Below are 19,195 nucleotides of genomic sequence, written 5' to 3' on the forward strand. Positions count from 1 at the left end.
ACTTAATTCTAAACTGGCCACAAGATAACCTCTAAACCCACAAATATGCACACAGTATTCATAAGAATACTATCAATAATTTCCTATTCTTCACAGTCATCTATCCATATATCTACTAATAATTTTAAGAAGAAATAAACATTGAGAGATGATCAGAGTAATCAGAAAGAAAAGGAGTACTTGTGGCACCTTAGAGACTAACCAACTTATTTGAACATAAGCTTTCGTGAGCTACAGCATCTGATGAAGTGAGCTGTAGCTCACGAAAGCTTAGGCTCAAATAAATTGGTTAGTCTCTAAGGTGCCACAAGTACTCCTTTTCTTTTTGCAAATACAGACTAACATGGCTGTTACTCTGAAAAGAGTAATCAGAGCAGTTCCTATTCAAGGCATTACTTCTGTAGGCATGCTCTGTATGTATAGTACCAACTGAAAATGACCCACACAATTTTAAAAAATCATGTTATAGTAGTATGCTGAGCATGGGTCAGAGTATTTCTTTGGGATTAATATGCATCTGTGATCAAGGGCCTTCAGCCACATTTAGGGTCATCTCCTCCCCCCAGCCACGTATCAAATCCTCCAGAAATGTCCTGTGCCTTGATTATATTGCTTGATTTGTCCAGAGATCTCTCTCTATAAGGCTGGAAAGCTCCTGTTTGCTACTCCTGGAGAGATCATAGTCTAAGCCTTAGCAAACCTACAGTGGTGTTCCCTTTTGGATCACATAAGTTTCAGTAACTTATTCTGTTGTTTCACAAAAATAAAATTCAGAAAACCTAGAGATTCTAATGCATGTTTGTGTGTGCTCAGATATTCAATGTTGCGTTCCATATCATTTCAGTAGTAAGAAACACTATTGACTATGAAACAAACACCTTGTTATGTTCCTAGCACCTTATGTTTCAAAATCACTTAATTCCAACTCTTTGAAAACTCTTGGGGTTTTGTTTGTTTGTTTGTTTTTAAATAAAAGCTGTCATCTGTGGGATATTGTAAGAAGAAGCATTAGTGATTATACTGAATCCTTAGCAACGTAAAAGAAATGTAAGAATGATGCCTAATGGCAACACCATTCATAGTTTTTTTTTTCATAAAAAATCCTCAGCCCACAAAGTTTAACAATAAGACAATTCCCATATTTCACTAAAGCAGGGATGCTTCAAGCCAATCAGAAAGGGGGGAAAATGTGCTTGCTTCAGATATGCCTAGTGTACCTACAGTAGGTGAACAATCAATGCTCTCTTATCCTTTTTCCTATTCTTTCCTCTTTGTCGCTTACAAACTGCTTTGGCTGGATCAAGTGCCTGAGAGTGAACAGCAAGAGCAAAGGGTCACGCATCTATTCATAGATTCATAGATTCATAGATATTTAGGTCAGAAGGGACCATTATGATCATCTAGTCTGACCTCCTGCACAACGCAGGCCACAGAATTTCACCCACCACTCCTACAAAAAAACCTCACACCTATATCTGTGCTATTGAAGTCCTCAAATTGTAGTTTAAAGACCTCAAGGAGCAGAGAATCCTCCAGCAAGTGACCCGTGCCCCATGCTACAGAGGAAGGCGAAAAACCTCCAGGGCCTCTTCCAATCTGCCCTGGAGGAAAATTCCTTCCCGACCCCAAATATGGCGATCAGCTAAACCCTGAGCATATGGGCAAGATTCATCAGCCAGATACTACAGAAAATTCTTGCCCAGAAAATTCTTTCCCAGGTAACTTGCATCTTACCCCATCTAAAACCCATCACAGGCCATTGGGCCTATTTACCGTGAATATTTAATTACCAAAACCATGTTATCCCATCATACCATCTCCTCCATAAACTTATCGAGTTTAATCTTAAAGCAAGATAGATCTTTTGCCCCCACTACTTCCCTCGGAAGGCTATTCCAAAACTTCACTCCTCTGATGGTTAGAAACCTTCGTCTAATTTCTAATCTAAATTTCCTAGTGGCCAGTTTATATCCATTTGTTCTTGTGTCCACATTGGTACTGAGTTTAAATAATTCCTCTCCCTCTCTGGTATTTATCCCTCTGATATATTTATAGAGGGCAATCATATCTCCCCTCAGCCTTCTTTTAGTTAGGCTAAACAAGCCAAGCTCCCTGAGTCTCCTTTCATAAGACAAGTTTTCCATTCCTCGGATCATCCTAGTAGCCCTTCTCTGTACCTGTTCCAGTTTGAATTCATCCTTCTTAAACATGGGAGACCAGAACTGCACACAGTACTCCAGGTGAGGTCTCACCAGTGCCTTATATAACGGTATATGTGCAGAGCCAGAGTTTTAAAAAAGGGCCCTGCTAAGAAGCACGAGCAGAAGAGAATTTTCTGAAATCCTGCAGATAGTTTGAACAGATAACCCTAATGCATCAAAACTACTATTTTAACAGGTGTGTCCCTTTAAAGGGGAACTGTTTATGAGCGTTCTGCTTGTGGAAGATATTTTAATTTATTACACAGACAAAATATTTACCTAGCCGATGTTTTCTTTCACCAGGCCACTTCCACTTGTTGACTGAAAGTGCCTCTCTTTCTAATAGGTGTAGGGTATAACGTTACTAAGGATTTAAAGGGGTTTTGTTGTATTTCTGTATGAGTTTTGGTTTGGTACTTAGAAAAATAGTTTCCTTTCAATAGGTCTGTTTCTTTACCAAGTATTTGTTTAAGCCAGTTCCACTAAAATACATTACTATGCTTCCCATTATGTAAAAGTTAATTAAATGTCAGAAAAATTGAATGCCACGTTAATTATTTTATGCATTTTAAAAGAGTAATTTAGGAAGGATTAAAGTAAAATACAGTAATTCTTCAGTTGGACTTGTCAGGCCCAAATTAAGACCTTAGAGGAGAGGAAGAAGAGACAGAGCTTGAGCAGACTGAGGGTGGAAGCATTATGCCTACCAAGTACACGTGCAGACATAATGGGTCTAGGAGTGATGGGGCAGCATGCTCACTAGTACCCCATCTACCCCCTCTGAAAAGATGTAACCTGTTATCCCAATGCAGCTTTCCAGGACCCCGATTCAACAAACCATCCCTATTTAGCATAGCACTTCAGCGGGTCCTTAACTTTCACCATTCTTAAATCCCATTAACATCAACAGGACTTACATTTAAGTATGTGCTTAAGTGCTGTGCTGAACTGGGGCACAGATGCTGTCCAGTGCCTGGCAGAGGCTGGACAGGGACAATAGTCATGCCTCCAAACATCTGGCTCTGGGTATTTTGCTCTGCCAATAGCAAGCCTTTGCCAAATCCACATCCATATGCTTAGGGACAAAGCTGGGAAGCGAAAGCTCCTTGCTCCCGCCCCTCAGCCATACAGTGACCTCTGCTGGGGCAACTGTGAATTACACTAAAGTAAAAGTGATTTCCACCCCCCCCCCCATGAAGTTTATTGTAACAAGCCAAACAACATGTAACTATTTAAAACTGGACTAGTTACAGCAGAGAGGCCTCAAAGGAGTAGAGTTTTCCCCCCTCATAGCTAGAGATGCCAAGTCTTGTCAATTCTACTCTACACAAGGGTTGACAGAAGTTGGCATCACACTAGGGTGACCAGATGTCCCATTTTTAAAGGGACAGTCCCGTATTTAAGCCCTCCTGCAGGTGTCCCGATTTTTCTTAAAAAATGGACAAATTGTCCCATATTTTCTGTTCCCCCCCACCAGTACTGGTGGGTCCTGCTGCTGGCCAGATCCCTGCTCGCCAGCCAGCCACCCACCATTGGTGAGCGTGGGGGTCCAGTAACTGACAATGAGAGTGGGTGTGCAAGCCTGGTGGCGGGGCAAGGCTGCAGCGTGGTGGGCCGGCCACTCCCTCTGCTGGTCTGTCAGTGCAGTCCCCACTGCATGTCAGCTCTCAGCCAGCCGGGTCTCGCCCCTTGTCCTGTTTCTGGCCGGCACTGACTGCGCTCTGTGGTGGCTGGCGAGTGTGGGTGCCGGGCAGTGGCCGGTTATGCGTCACCTCTGCTGCCCACCCATTGGCCTTATATGTGCTCTCCCTCTCGCTGTCCTCTCACTGCTTTGCCCCTTCACGCCCCAGCCCTGGTGCTCATCCATAACTACCCCCCCTCCCTCCCACCAGCGGGGCGCGTCTCACTCCCAGCACTGTGCAGAGAACCAGCACCTGGTCAGAATGCTCAGCTTGCCAACAGCCTGGCCGGCAGGCTCCTTCCTTCCCACACTGCCTCTGGCTGGGCTAGCACCCCAGGAAAGCCCAAAATCCTCTGGCCCCAAGTGCTGGCAAGGAGGAGCCAAAACCTGCATGTGCCAAAGCCCCGTACAGCATTGGCACAGAGAAGCCTCTCCACCCCTCAGCTAAGCTCTGGAGTCAGGGCCGGTTCTAGGATTTTTGCTGCCCAAAGCAAAAAAATTTTGGGCTGCCCCCGCTTTTTTTTTCATGCCCCCCTGACGCTGGCTCTGCCCCAACTCCGCCCCCTTCCCAATTCCTTCCCCAAATCCCTGGCCCTGCCTCCTCCCCTGGGCATGCTGCATTTCCCCCCCACATTGCTTCCCGCGGCTCCTCCCCCGCAACCTCCCGCCCTAGCTTACCTCCGCTCCGCCTGCTCCCCTGAACACACCGTCACTCCGCTTGTCCCCCCTCCCTCTCAGGTGAGGGAGAGGCAGCGCGTTCAGGGGAGCAGGTGGAGCAGAGGTCAGCGAGGGTGGGGGGGAGCGCAGGAAGTAATGCCCCCCCCGGTAGAGGAACTGCTCCTCACCCCAGCTCACCTCCGCCGCCTCCCCTGAGCGTGTTGCCGCTCCGCTTCTCCCCGCTCCCTCCCAGGCTTGCAGTGCGAAACAGCTGTTTTGCGTGTGGGAAGCCTGGGAGGGAGGGGGAGAAGTGGAGTGGCAGCGGCGTGCTCACGGGAGCAGGCGGAGGCGGAGTGTAGGCAATCTGGGGCGGCGGGGACACATTTCGAGGGGGGCGGCACATTTCTAGGGGCAGCATGGCCGGCGCCAGAACGCTGCCCCTAGAAATGTGCCACCGCCCCAGGCACCTGCTTGTTTTGCTGGTGCCTGGAGCCGGCCCTGTCTGGAGTGGCAGGGGGAGAAGCAATTTCCAGCCTGTTCGTGCCCCAACCCAGTGGCTCCACAACAGCCCCCCTGGGCAGGGGCTTAGCTCCCTCTTCACTCACTCCCCTCTCTACCCAGGTCCTACCCCGCAGGGAGCATGGGGCTGCTCCGTCCCCTAGGCACCCTCTGCTGCTGAGCCACCTCTCTGGCCGGGCTTGCTGAAGCTCCTGCAGTCAGGTTCCCTGGGCTTAACCCCTTCCTGCCTGCACTGTAGCAGAGTGGAGCGGGGACAGGAGGTGGCTGGGTTATGTCGGTGGCCAGCAGCAGCCTGGAGGAGGTGTTAGCTGCCTTCTCACGCTGTAGGCAGGAAGGGAAGGGAGCTGCTTCAAGCCACGGTGGGTGGGGAGAAAGACACAGGCCAGGTCACCCCTTCCCCTCCCCCTCTGTGGCTGGAAGCAGCTCCTGACCTGTCCCTCCCACACAGTGCCAAAAGGCTGCTGCTGGCCACATTCTGGTATGAACCCTGGCAGAAATCTGGGGAGGGTTGTGAATGTGAATGTGAATATGCATGCCCCTCCCTCCATGTGTTGCCTCAGAAAGACCTGGCACCAGGTACCAGGAGAGGCGGGTCTGTCCCGGAGGCCCAGCCAGGCATGGAGGGCTCAGAGCACCAGGCAGGGAGGGTCGGGTCGGTTGGTCACCTTCCCATGTGAGAGAGATGAACGGGAGTGTGTGTGTGTGTGTCACCACTCCCTGTGTGAACCCTAAAGCTTTGAAGATAAGAAGGTAAATAAAAAGAATCCAACTCTGCAATATTTCTTTTCAACAGGGGCTCAGTCAACCTGATGTTAATTTGAACGTTTGTACTACATAGTTCTGATTGATTACCATTGAACTTGCTTGAATACGAATAATTTTACCAGGTGTCCCGTATTCAGCATAGGGAAATATGGTCACCCTACATCACACAATCCTGAGAACTCAAAGTGAAGCTAAGGGGTTTACAAGTAACAGGGGACTTTGTGTCAGGTAAAGAGCTTCAGATACAGAACAAACCAAAGCTTCATCCTTCTACCAACCGTCTATTGCTTGCAAGAGCCACAGCTTTTAAAAGAAATGGGCTGGTAATTAGATGTGTGCAAAATTCAAAAGTGTTCATTTGGGGGAACTTATTTGTGCACAAAGGTTTGTTATATTTGTTTTGCCCAGTCCTGCTGTAGGGGATGGCTATTGCCATATAAAAAAACTAATTTTCTTTGCGGTTTAAGATTTGAAGCTCTCTTCACTTGGAAGGGACCCCTTCTTGTTCAAATATACCCATACCCAGCCAAATTTCACTCCAAAAGATGAGTTCACCAGAATGACTTTTCCTCCTCAAAACAGCTCAGTTTGAGTACCAAGTGAAATGCAAAGAAAACCAAAGCACAAACTTAGAAAACTAGTACAAATATTTTGCACATCTCTATTGCACATCTCTATTAGCTAGAGATACCTTACTACCACCTCAAGGGAAAACAGCTGATCTGATTAGACAGCATGGCACAGGTAAGGACCAAGATCTTCAGCTGCTATAAATCAGTGTAGCTCCATTGATCCTAAAAGAGGATCTGGCCAAAACCCAAATTCTTTAAAAATATGCAATGGATTTCTGCAACTTTTCACATGCTGTACCTATCTGAAGAATCAAACTATTGTTGCATCAGTGTGACTGTTCTGGGCATTCTTAACAAAATATGAAATTATTATTAAAGACATTGGTACGCAGAGTTCCTTTTTCACTCTACTTCTGATATGCTGTTCAGCAAACAAGGTTCTTTAGGAGAGACTTTCGGAGATTTTTTGGGTCGGAATTTCCAGGAGCTTTGAAAACTTTCACATGAAAGCACTGAGAACATCAGGGTCACATTTTATACCGTCTTACTTTTTAAATTTCCACGTACATCTTTCGCCTTCCTTTAAAAAACAAACAAAAAAAAAGAAGCGCAGTGTATTTTTTTTACATACTATATGCTAATACTCTGGAAAAAAACAAGTGGAGAAATAACCCCCTGTCCTTTGCCCCCGGTGAAAATGTACACAAATGTTGTCATTTCCCCCAGAAATCTTTAAAACATCATGTCTTTAAAAGCTTTCCACTCTTTAAAAAGAAAACACATAAAAGCCTGTGTGTTCTAGATTTCTGTTTCTTATTGAAGTTCCAAAGCTTTCGAATGTCAGAAATGTGTGTGTAACACAGCACTAGCTGCACTAACCAGTCCCTACACTGGTTTAAAACAGAATCATTCCACGTACAAATTGGGAGAAGAGAATGGGCAAGGATTTGAATCCAGCATGCTAGATGGCTATCCAGAGGGACAATTACTTGTTAGTTACGTGTAACAGGTGTTTGGTACTTCATGCTGGAGAAAGTATAATCTAGTGGTTAGAGAAAGGGACGACGCGAGTCTTGACTCTACCATTCTGTTCCCTGGTTCCACAACTCTCTCACTGTGTGACCTTAGGTAAATTCACTTAACTGCTTGGTGTCAGTATATTCGTTTTCAAAATGGATATAACACTATTTGCACAGCTTGCAAGGACACTAAGGAGCTGCATTAATGTTTGTAAAAAACCTTGAGTCCCTGACTGACAAGTGTTGTGGTATTTAATGCAAAACAAGGATAGGCCAATATGTGTCCATTTTGGTTCATCTGCAGTTTGCAAACCTTATTCAAGAGGTTTTGTTTGCACCATAAACCAGTGGCCAGATTGTTTGGAGCAAACTCAGGGCTTGGCCACAAGGAGACTCTAGGGTATAGCTACAGTGCACAAACCTGCTGCACGCTAAGTCACTGTGTGGACCTTGCTACTGTGCACTAAATGTCCTGTAGTGTGCTTTGACCTACTGCAGTCAAACTGCACTACGGAGCTTGCAGCATGTGGTAGCAGAGTCCAAAAGGCCAATCAGAACGTGGCCTATGAGTTGCTACCCCTATAAAAAGGCACCCACTCCCACCTTTACCTTTGCAGTCTTCCATGGGAATGACCCACTGCCTTTCAGCCAGCCTATTCCAGCACCAGTGACTCTGGGGAGCACTGAGAGGCAGCTCCACCAATCTCCTTTGGTATTTTGGTATGGCTGCTACCCGCCAATTTTAAAAGGATCTTTTGAGGGCTCAGAGCTGCCCATCTGCCTATAGCAAAAAGGCAGGAAACAGATTGCCCTGCTGCTACCATTACGTTTACTGAGCCGGACAGACAGGAACCCCCAGCCTCTTCAACACCATTTGGTAGGGAGCTACTTGCTTCCACTGAAGGTGGACTCAAGGGAGAGGATGGGGAGAAAATGTCACTAGTGATGCCCTAAGTCTGCATTGAAGAGGCAAATGCTTTTTCAGTGAAACTATTCAGCACACCCTGTAGAAACTACTTGGCTTTACATCAGTGTTGTGACAAGCAACAAGGAAACAAGAGGACTGAGACCTTGGTTAAGGCTTTGTGGGCATGGAGAGTAACTCTTGACGAACTCTGTGTAGATGCTCTTATTACAGAATAAGAGTGCCTTACTCCAGATTTGCCTAATACAGTGGAGTTAATCTGCTTTAAATTCATACCCTACCTCATTCCAGATTAACTTTCACGTGTAGACAAGCCCTAAGCATTAGTAAATATTTCCTTTGCACAGAAAGGAACAGTCAGTCCTATTTGGCTCAGTGAAAGTGTTGGGGGTAACCATTCTGGACAATCTAGTAGGTTGCATCATCCAACCTGGCAGCTAATGAAATACCAGCAGATAGGTGGGCACCCCAAGTTCAGAGGCATCTAAAATTTCTGACCCAATTCAGTCCATCTCTGGTCCAAAGGAAGCGCTTTATTTTTGACTGAAAGTGAAACCAATTGTACTTCCACAGTATCAGTTTGGGGGTTTTTTTGGTCTTGAATGAAGAAACTGCTCATCTGTACAACTGCCTGTAATTAAAACCAGGGAACCTACTTCTCTCCGGTGTCACTGTTGGCAGAGGTTCGGGATGCCTTTTTATTTCTGGAGGAATAAGATGATCTTCTCCTTCACAGCAGGACAGCATCACGTGGTTGCAGGGATAGCCGAGATTTGGGTTGGACTCACAGGTTTGCCCCTCACTTTTTACCCTCAGTCCCAGAGTGCAGCAATCACAACATTGCTGTAAAGAAAGGAGACAATTAGCAGCCTAGTTTTTTGGTGCCTGTGTTATATATAAATAGAGGTGGGCCCAAGCCCCAGAATTGAGTCGATCTGAACTTCCCCCAGGAGCAAGGATGTCTGAATCAATGGTTAGGATTTAGCCAATTACAGAAATGGGATCCTCACTCCCTGCTTATTTGGCCTGTCTAGTACAAAGAGGGCAACTGAAGTTGGATGGATATTGAAATCTAGCTGCAATGTGGACTTCAGTTACTGTTCACATGGAAGCAGAAGGCAAATGCTGTAGGAACATCTGCTCACAACAGTTGCATACATTAGTCATTGTTTTGGATATATGTTAATACACCACAAACTAGATGTGGAAAATGTGTAGGTTCTTTAAGACAATCTCAAATGAACATACAGAACCTTAGCCAGCAATCAGTTACTGTCTAGTAAATTGTCAGATATCTTTTTATAAGTACCATGCTTCATAGAGCAAGTTACCGTTTCATTGGTCTCACATTAGATTTGTCTTTATGTTGGATTTTTGACAAAACTGCAGTAGCAACAGTAAATGAAATAGTGCTCCTTTGACAGCTTGGGCTAATTAAATACATAGGAGGGAAAATGACTGAATGCATATTGGAATCTGCACGTTTAGCCTTCGATCGCTAAATATAATACCATTTCACAAACACCCAAATTAAGTGAATTTACCATTATCACATAATTAATATTTCTGTCAACATACTACCCAGTCTTTTGCAATGAATCCTACACACTAGCCTACACAAGAAGTTAGCCAGCTCTTAATAAGGGCTCAAATAGCCAGTTTGAGATGAGGTTAGAACAGCACTGCTAATATAATCAACTTTTTCTTTCACAATAAGATTGTTAATTTATCGTAGGAGGTGATGGTAGTTACCCCATGGCATTCAACTTATGATCCCTTTGCAAAACCCTAAACTTCACTGTGACACACTGAGCACTATATTTACCAAGTCCACAAATGTAGGAGACAACTGAGGGCTAGATTGTCCCTGGCCCTTACATCGGTTTATAGTAAGGGAAGACGGTATAGGACGCTGTCCTCCTTTAGCACTCTGCATAAGCACCAGGAATACTCAGATGAACAGAGACTGCTCCCTCCAGACACCTATTGTCCAGCAAATGGACTCTGGCTTTTGTATTCCCGGACTCCCCTGAACATGAGCCCACATAGCTGACAGCTGCAGAGACGGGGTTAGGAAACAGACCAGAATGCATTGCTAAGAATTGCACCCGTCCTCCCCTTCCATGGGTCATTTAGAAGGCATAACACAGATTGTGGGCTTTCCCTGCACACTGGGGAGATGAGGGAGGATTCGTTCTGTCCTGGGGCACATCCCTCCTGGAGTTTCCCTTGCGGTGGGGTGATTGTACTGACCTTTACTCAGGGCTATATGCAATTTCCACAATCAGGCCATAAAAGTGCATGAGACAAACACAGAATCCTCTACATGTTTAAGAGTCCTTTCTGAGCATTTCTCATGTTTCAGCATAATTAGCAGCTAATCAAGCAAGGAAGTGGAGAAGCTAACTCTCCCTGCTACACAGACCATAGGGAGATCACAGGTAAATGAAGATGCCCACCATGATGTGAATATTAAATAGCTGACCTGACACCTTAATAAGTACATTTAGATGCCCACATTCACAGTGAATGGTTATAAAATGCTTGACAGCACTCAGAATCTCCCTTCCTCTAGATAAGTGATGAGAGTCAATGTGTCCAGTTCTCATTCATACCTCTGCAACCCCACTGAGACTGCCCATATGAACTAAGACCAGGGAATTCAGTGTAGTTCAGCTGCAGACAGCAATCAGTGGCATGAAACAGAAGCCACATTTAAACTGGCACCAGCTGACAATGTCAGCAGAAATCCCAAAAACTAAATGAGGTGAAAACTGAACTAAGCTCTCTCTTCCAGAGCTGGTGGTACCAAACCAGTCTCCTATCAAAGGCTGGTTTCCTCCCAGCGTCATGCTGTGCCCGTTCACACACCATCCCTGTCAAACTTGGATTTTTCACCAGCACTGCTCCCACTATGGACAGGGCTGTAACAGAGAATCTGGGCTTTAAGGGCTTCCTCCAAAAGACCCACAAAAGGCAGTGCATGGAACTCAGTTTTTCTGCATCTGAAGAATGAAGGGCTGAGTCGCCTCTGTGAAGATTCAAAGCTGCAGTTTCAGGGAGCCTACATATTTCATACCTGACGTTCAGGCCACAAAACTATTCCCCCTCCTTGCTCACTTTACTCCCTCGACTTCTCAGCCTTTGCTCTAGCACACCACATGTCCTAATGTGGCTTATACTACTATTTGTAAGAGCTTCAGAAATTTAATAGACGATCAAACACTGTACACAGCTGCACATTTAACAGCCACAGAGAAAAATCCAAAAAGACAGATTGGGCCACCTTTTCTAAAGCAAAGTCTGTTCACACTGGGTTTTTTTGGGTGGGCACCAATCTATAATTGCAGGCCCTACTCCTGCCATTGACAAACTAGCCTTTGGTACTACAGCGGCTTGAAGGTTTTGTCAAAACATTGCTTCCCAACAAAAATGGCTTCCCAACAAAAATGGCTTTTCAACTAAAATGGCTTTTCATTTTGTTAGCCATGTTCTACATTTTGTTTAAAACAAACAAAACCATTATTAATGACTTTGAATGGCCACTGTGAATGACGATGAATAGTTATGGGGCCAGGGAGAGGGAGTGGAAATGACTCTACTGCCAGGTAGGTAGGCCATGCACCTAGGACATGGGAGACCCAAGTCCAAAACTCTGCTCCTATGACTGATTATTTACAAACAGTAGAACCGCTTCAACAGTAGTGACTGAGACAGTCCCATACCAGAATAGCCCAGTGGCAACGTGGGAGACCGAAGTTCAAATCCCTTCTCTACATCAGGCGGGACCTTCCACATCAGAGGTGAATTCCCTAACCACTGAAGTTGCAGCCTCTCCCCAGGACCATTCAGTAAATCTAGTCCTCATTTGCTTTTTTCATAGCTGCCAAAATCAACACGAAAAATTTTGAGTCAGGCTGAAACAAAGCATTTTGATTTTTTGTTTGGCTGAAACTATTTGGCAAACTTGGTATGAATTTGCAAATACACCTCTACCCCGATATAATGCGGTCCTCGGAAGCCAAAAAATCTTACCGTCTTATAGGTGAGACCGTGGTATATTGGGGTAGGGAGAGGAACCACTCCCCGCCCCAGCTCACCTCCGCTCTGCCTCCGCCTCCTCCCCTGAGCGTGCTGCCACTGCTCCGCTTCTCCCCCCTTCCTTCCTTCCAGGATGCCGCACCAACCAGCCGTTGGCGCAGGAAGCCTGAAAGGAAGGGAGGGAGGCGGGGGGAGAAGCAGAGCACTGTGCTCAGGGGAGGAGGTGGACCACACCACAGCTCCGCTTCTCTCCCTCCCAGGCTTACAGTGCCAATCAGCTGATTGTGGTGTGCTCGTGGGAGGAGGCGGAGCGGAGGTGAGCTGGGGTGGGGGGGCCGCAGCAAGTAAGGGGGCGGGGGGCGGGCAGAGGAACCGCTTGTGGTAACACGAATTCAGATATAATGAGGTAAAGCAGCCCCACTCCCCGGAGTGCTGCTTTACCGCATTATATCGCACCGCAGTACATCAGGGTAGAGGTGTAGTTTTGGCTTAACAGAAACTGCATTTGTTGGCAAATAACTATTTGCTGAAAAAAAGTCACCCAGCTCTATTCATCACTTCACACTCTGCTCCTCTCCAGAAATATAGTGTCTTGAAATGTTGGTTAATTGGGTTAGATTGTAAGATCTTTCAAAGCTCTTTTTTATATTCCCTGTAAAGTCTTTACACTTAGAACACTAAAAAAGCAATGGTCATAATGGGGGGGGGGAGGGGGGAGATATAACTACAGTAACTCCTCACTTAAAGTCGTCCCGGTTAACGTTGTTTCGTTGTTACGCTGATGATCAATTAGGGAACACGCTCGTTTAAAGTTGCGCAATGCTCCATTATAATGTTGTTTGGCAGCTGCCTGCTTTGTCCACTGCTTGCAGGAAGAGCAGCCCATTGGAGCTAGCTGGTGGGGGCTTGGAACCAGGGTGGACAGGCAGCCCCGCATCAGCTCCCCGTTCTCCTAAGTTCCCAGTGCGGCAGCCGCCCAGCCAGCTACCAATTGCCAGCTACCAATTGCCGGCAGTTCAGCTGTCCCTCCCCCCACTGACATGTGCTGCTCCTGCCCTCTGCCTTGGAGTGGCTCCCTGGAGCCTCCTGCTTGCTGTGGGGGAGAAGGAGGCTAACGTCAATGTGTCCCCCTCCCCCCTGCTCCTGCCTCCTGCTTATCCCTTCTCCATATAGGGCAGGGTGGGGATACAACAGGGCTCAGGATGGAGAGAGTTTGCTGGCCCTAGCTGCTGTCTCAACATGCTGATATACTTAAAAAGGCAGTGTACTTAGAGTGGGGTCAGCATACTTAAAGGGGCAATGTGCATCTCTCTCTCTCTCTCTCCCGCACACACAGGGTGTGTGTGTCTGTCTCCCCTCCCTCCATTCGTGCTGCCTTGTAGAGTGTGAGGCTATATTAATAACAATGTGTTAACCCTTGAGGGCTCAGACGAATGCTAGTGCATCATTTAGCAGTAAGACATCTCCTGGGAAATATCCCACCCTATGACTTCACCACCTCAACCAAGCTTCACAATCATCATTACTGTGTACAATATTAAACTGTTTGTTTAAAACTTATACTGTGTGTGTGTGTGTGAAAAATTTCCTTGGAACCTAACCCCCCCATTTACATTAATTCTTATGGGGAAATTGGATTAGCTTAACATCATTTTGCTTAAAGTCGCATTTTTCAGAAACATAACTACAATGTTAAGAGAGGTTTCAGAGTAGCAGCCGTGTTAGTCTGTATCTGCAAAAAGAAAAGGAGTATTTGTGGCCCCTTAGAGACGAACCAATTTATTTGAGCATAAGCTTTCGTGAGCTACAGCTCACTTCATCGGATGCATTCAGTGGAAAATACAGTGGGGAGATTTATATACATAGAGAACATGAAACAATGGGTGTTACCATACACACTGTAACAAGAGTGATCACTTAAGGTGAGCTATTACCAGCAGGAGAGCAGGGGTGAAAAAACCTTTTGTAGTGATAATCAAGGTGGGCCATTTCCAGCAGTTGACAAGAATGTCTGAGGAACAGTGGGGGGTGGAGGGGGAGAAATAAACATGGGGAAATAGTTTTACTTTGTGTAATGACCCCATCCACTCCCAGTCTTTTTCAAACCTAAGTTAATTGTATCCAGTTTGCAAATTAATTCCAATTCAGCAGTCTCTCGTTGGGGTCTGTTTTTGAAGTTTTTTTGTTAAAGAATTGCCACTTTTAGGTCTGTAATTGGGTGACCAGAGAGATTGAAGTGTTCTCCAACTGGTTTTTGAATGTTATAATTCTTGATGTCTGATTTGTGTCCATTTATTCTTTTACGTAGAGACTGTCCAGCTTGGCCAATGTACATGGCAGGGGGGCATTGCTGGCACATGATGGCATATATCACATTGGTGCATGTGCAGGTGAACGAGCCTCTGACAGCATGGCTGATGTGATTAGGCCCTGTGATGGTGTCCCCTGAATAGATATGTGGACACAGTTGGCAACGGGCTTTGTTACAAGGATAGAGGAGTTACTGTATATAGTTTTCCCATTAGCATTTTCTATGACACCGCCAATGAAAGGAGAAGTGTTTGATTATAATACTGTTGAAACATCTTTCTTAATTTTCAAGAGATGTGATTCAGTATCATTATTATTGATTTTTCTTTCTCGTAGCAGCCACTATATCCTAGGAGCTTCGCAGACAGAATAGAAAGGCAAATTCCCTGCCTTGAAGAGAGTAGAGTTTAAAATCACTTCATTTGAATGAAAGCATTACATTAACATCTGCATAGCATGGAATCACAGTGCTGAGGTTTGCAAGTTTTACTACAACTAAGGGTATGTCTACACTATGAAATTAGGTCGATATTATAGAAGTCGATATTTACAAATCAATTTTATACAGTTGATTGCATATGTCCACACTAAGCGCATTAAGTCTGCAGAGTGCGTCCTCACTACCGTGGCTAGCATCGACATACGGAGCGGTGCACTGTGGGAAGCTATCCCACAGTTCCCACAGTCTCCGCTGCCCATTGGAATTCTGGGTTAAGCTCCCAGTGCCTGATGGAGCAAAAACATTGTCGCGGGTGGTTTTGGGTACATGTCATCAGTCGCCCCTCCCACCATGAAAGCAACGGCAGACAGTAGTTTTGTGTCTTTTTTCTGTATAGATGCCATACTGCTTTCAGCAGATGGTGCAGTAGGACTGCTAACTGTCATCATCCACTGCAACTCTGCTCTGCTGCTATTGTCTCAATAGCGAGTTTCTCCATGTTGTCTGTCATGGGCTCCCGGGTATGTGTGTTCTTCCTTGGGAAGTGTGTGCGGTGCTAACCATCGTCCTCCATCGCTTCTGCTGCAACTCTGCTCTCCTGCTCTCATGAATCCACCTCACAGGTCCTCTCGTCGTTCTCTATAAATATCTATTCTTGTGGCATCCATCGTAAGCCACCACTTCCGCTGCAACTCTGCTCTCCTGCAGACGCCATACCACGGCAAGCATGGAGCCCACTCAGATCACCGCAGCAGTTATGAGCATTGTAAACACCTCGTGCATTATCCTGCAGTATGTGCAGAACCAGAACCTGCAAAAGCAGGTGAGGAGGCGACGGAAATGCAGTGACGAAAGTGATGAGGACATGGACACAGACGTACTTCTCTCAAAGTACGGGCCCTGGCAGTTTGCACATCCTGATGGCAATGGGGCAGGCTCGTGCCGTGGAATGCTTATTCTGGCCTGGGAAATAAGCACAGACTGGTGGGACCGCATAGTGTTGCGGGTCTGGGATGATTCCTAATGGCTGAGAAACTTTTGCATGCGTAAGGGCACTTTCATTGAACTTTGTGACTTACTTTCCCCTGTCCTGAAGCGCAAGAATACCAAGATGAGAGCAGCCCTCACAGTTCACAAGAAGTGGCAATAGCCCTCTGGAAGCTTGCAATGCCAGACAGCTACCTGTCAGCTGGGAATCAATTTGGAGTGGGCAAATCTACTGTGGGGGCTGCTGTGATCCAAGTAGCCAACGCAATCACTGAGCTGCTGCTATCAAGGGTAGTGACGCTGGGAAATGCGCAGGTCACAGTGGATGGCTATGTTGCAATGGGATTTCTTAACTGTGGTGGGGCGACAGGCGGAATGCATATCCCTATCTTGGGACTGGACCACCTTGGCATCCAGTATGTAAACCGCAAGGGGTACTTTTCAATAGTGCTGCAAGCACTGGTGGATCACAAGAGACGTTTCACCAACATCAACGTGGGATGGCTGGGAAAGGTACAGGGCGCTCGCATCTTTAGGAACTCTGGTCTGTGGGAATGGCTGCAGCAAGGGATTTACTTCCCAGACCAGAAAATAACAGTTGGGGATGTTGAAATGCCTACAGTTATCCTTGGGGACCCAGCCTACCCTTTAATGCCATGGCTCACGAAGCCATACACAGGCACCCTGGACAGTAGTCAGGAGCTGTTCAACTATAGGCTGAGCAAGTGCAGAATGGTGGCAGAATGTGCATTTGAACATTTAAAAGGGCACTGGCGCAGTTTACTGACTCGGTTAGACCTCAGCGAAACCAGTATTCCCGTTGTTATCGCTGCTTGCTGTGCGCTCCACAATATCTGTGAGAGTAAGGGGGAGATGTTTATGGCGGGGTGGGAGGTTGAGGCAAATATCCTGGCCACTGATTTACACGCAGCCAGACACCAGGGCAATTAGAAGAGCACAGCAGGGCAACCTGCGCATCAGAGAAGCTTTGAAAACCAGTTTCATGACTGGCCAGGCTACAGTGTGACAGTCTTGTTTGTTTCTCCTTGATGAAAACCCGCCCCCTTTGTTCACTCTACTTCCCTGTAAGCCAACCGCCCTCCCCCTTCGATCACTGCTTGCAGAAGCAATAAAGTCATTGTTGTTTCAAAATCATGCATTCTTTATTAATTCATCACACACATAGGGGGATAACTGCCAAGGTAGCCCGGGAGGGGTGGGGGAAGAGGGAAGCACCCGGTGGGATGGTGGATGAGGGGAGGAGGGAAGGACAAGGCCATACTACACTTCTAAACTATTGAATGCCAGCCTTCTGTTGCTTGGACAGTCCTCTGGGGTGGAGTGGTTGGGTGCCTGGAGGCCCCCCCCCTGCGTTCTTGGGCATCTGGGTGAGGAGGCTATGGAACTTGGGGAGGAGGGCGGGTGGTTACACAGGGGCTGCAGGGGTAGTCTGTGCTCCTGCTGCCTTTCCTGCAGCTCCACCAGATACCAGAGCATATCGGTTTGATCCCCCAGTAGCCTCAATATTGCATCCTGCCTCCTTTCATCATGCTTTTGCCACCTCTCCTCTTGCTCCCGCAACCTCTCATCTTGTTCGTCCCTCCTATCCTCGCATTCATTTTCTGCTTTCCTGGACTCTGCCATTGTTTGCCTCCACCCATTCTACGGAGCTCTTTCAGCGCGCTAGCCTCTGGGATGGAGACGATGGGGGAATGTTGAAACATTTGCAGCTGCGGGAGGAAAAAAAGGGAGAGTAGTATTTAAAAAGACACATTCTAGAGAACAATGGGTAGACTCTTTCACGGTGAACCAAGCTGTTAACATTCCATAGCACATGTGCTTTCGGTACAAGGTCGCATTTTGCCTCTTATATTGAGGGCTTGCAGGTTTGGTGAGAGATCACACATGCAGGGCCAGGCAACAGAATTCGGCTTGCAGGAAGCCATGTTAAGCCACAGTCTTTCGGCTTCCTCAACCTTCATAACATGTGGGAATGGTTTCAAACAGCAGTGCCCTCTTTTCCCATACCAAGCACCCATTGGGTTGGCCATTTAAAATGAGGCGCTGCGGTTTTCGGGTTAACTACTCCCTCTCCCCACAATTCTCTGGGATGATCGCTTCACCCCTCCTCCCACCACGTGATTAGTATCAGGAAAGATTCCTGCCAGCCAAACGTGAACAGCTCAGCGTGAATGCCGCCCCCTCCCGCTCCCGTGTGGCTAAAAGCGAGGATGATTTCTTTTCAGCCACAGGTAAACAGCCCAGCAGGAATGGCCACCTCTGAATGTCCCTGGAGGATTTCAGCTTCATCCCCAGGCACGTTAACAGACTTTTCTAGTAGCTGTACTGGCCGCGAATGCATTCCATGTCTTCAGGGCAAATTAATCATTAAAGAAGCTTGCTTTAAAGCCATGCATTATATTTACAAAGGTACACTCACCAGAGGTGCCTTCTCCAGCTTCATGGTCCGGGAGCCCACCTTGGGAGGGTACTGGCTCCAGGGTGATAAACAGTTCCTGGCTGTCGGGGAGAACAGTTTCTCCCCTTGCCTGTTGTGTGCTATCCTCCTCCTCCTCCTCACCTTCTTCGTCCCCAAAATCCTCATCCCTGTTGTGTGAGACTCCCGCCTTGCAGGTGTCCACAGACAGGGGTCGGGGTAGTAGTAGGGGCACCCCCTAGAATTGCATGCAGCTCATCATAGAAGCAGCATGTCTGGGGCTCTGACCCGGAGCAGCAGTTTGCCTTTTTTGGTAGGCTTGCCTGAGCTCCTTAATTTTCATGCGGCACTGCTGCAGATCCCTGTTGTAGCCTCTGTCCATCATGCCGTTGGAGATTTTTTCAAATATTTTGGCATTTCATCTTTTGGAACGTAGTTCTGATAGCACGGATTTGTCTCCCCACACAGCGATCAGATCCCGTACCTCCCATTCGGTCCATGCTGGAGCTCTTTTGCGATTCTGGGACTGCACGGTCACCTGTGCTGATGAGCGTGCCACGCTGGCCAAACAGGAAATGAAATTAAAAAGTTCCTGGTGCTTTTCCTGTGTACCTGGCCAGTGCATCTGAGTTGAAAGTGCTG

The 19,195-nt window shown here is 46.8% G+C and overlaps 1 protein-coding gene across 1 annotated transcript in view; it reads right to left on the bottom strand.

Moving 5' to 3' along the window:
• FBLN2 (fibulin 2) overlaps window positions 1-19,195 on the bottom strand; it is a 190,688-nt gene that overhangs the window by 39,663 nt on the left and 131,830 nt on the right. Inside the window, exon 5 of the mRNA XM_077821960.1 lies at window positions 8,996-9,182. Coding sequence (XP_077678086.1) covers window positions 8,996-9,182 — 187 coding nt within the window. The remainder of the gene's footprint in view (window positions 1-8,995; window positions 9,183-19,195) is intronic.

This window comes from Eretmochelys imbricata, chromosome 7 (genome assembly GCF_965152235.1).
Source record: "Eretmochelys imbricata isolate rEreImb1 chromosome 7, rEreImb1.hap1, whole genome shotgun sequence".
NCBI classification, from domain to species: domain Eukaryota; kingdom Metazoa; phylum Chordata; order Testudines; family Cheloniidae; genus Eretmochelys; species Eretmochelys imbricata.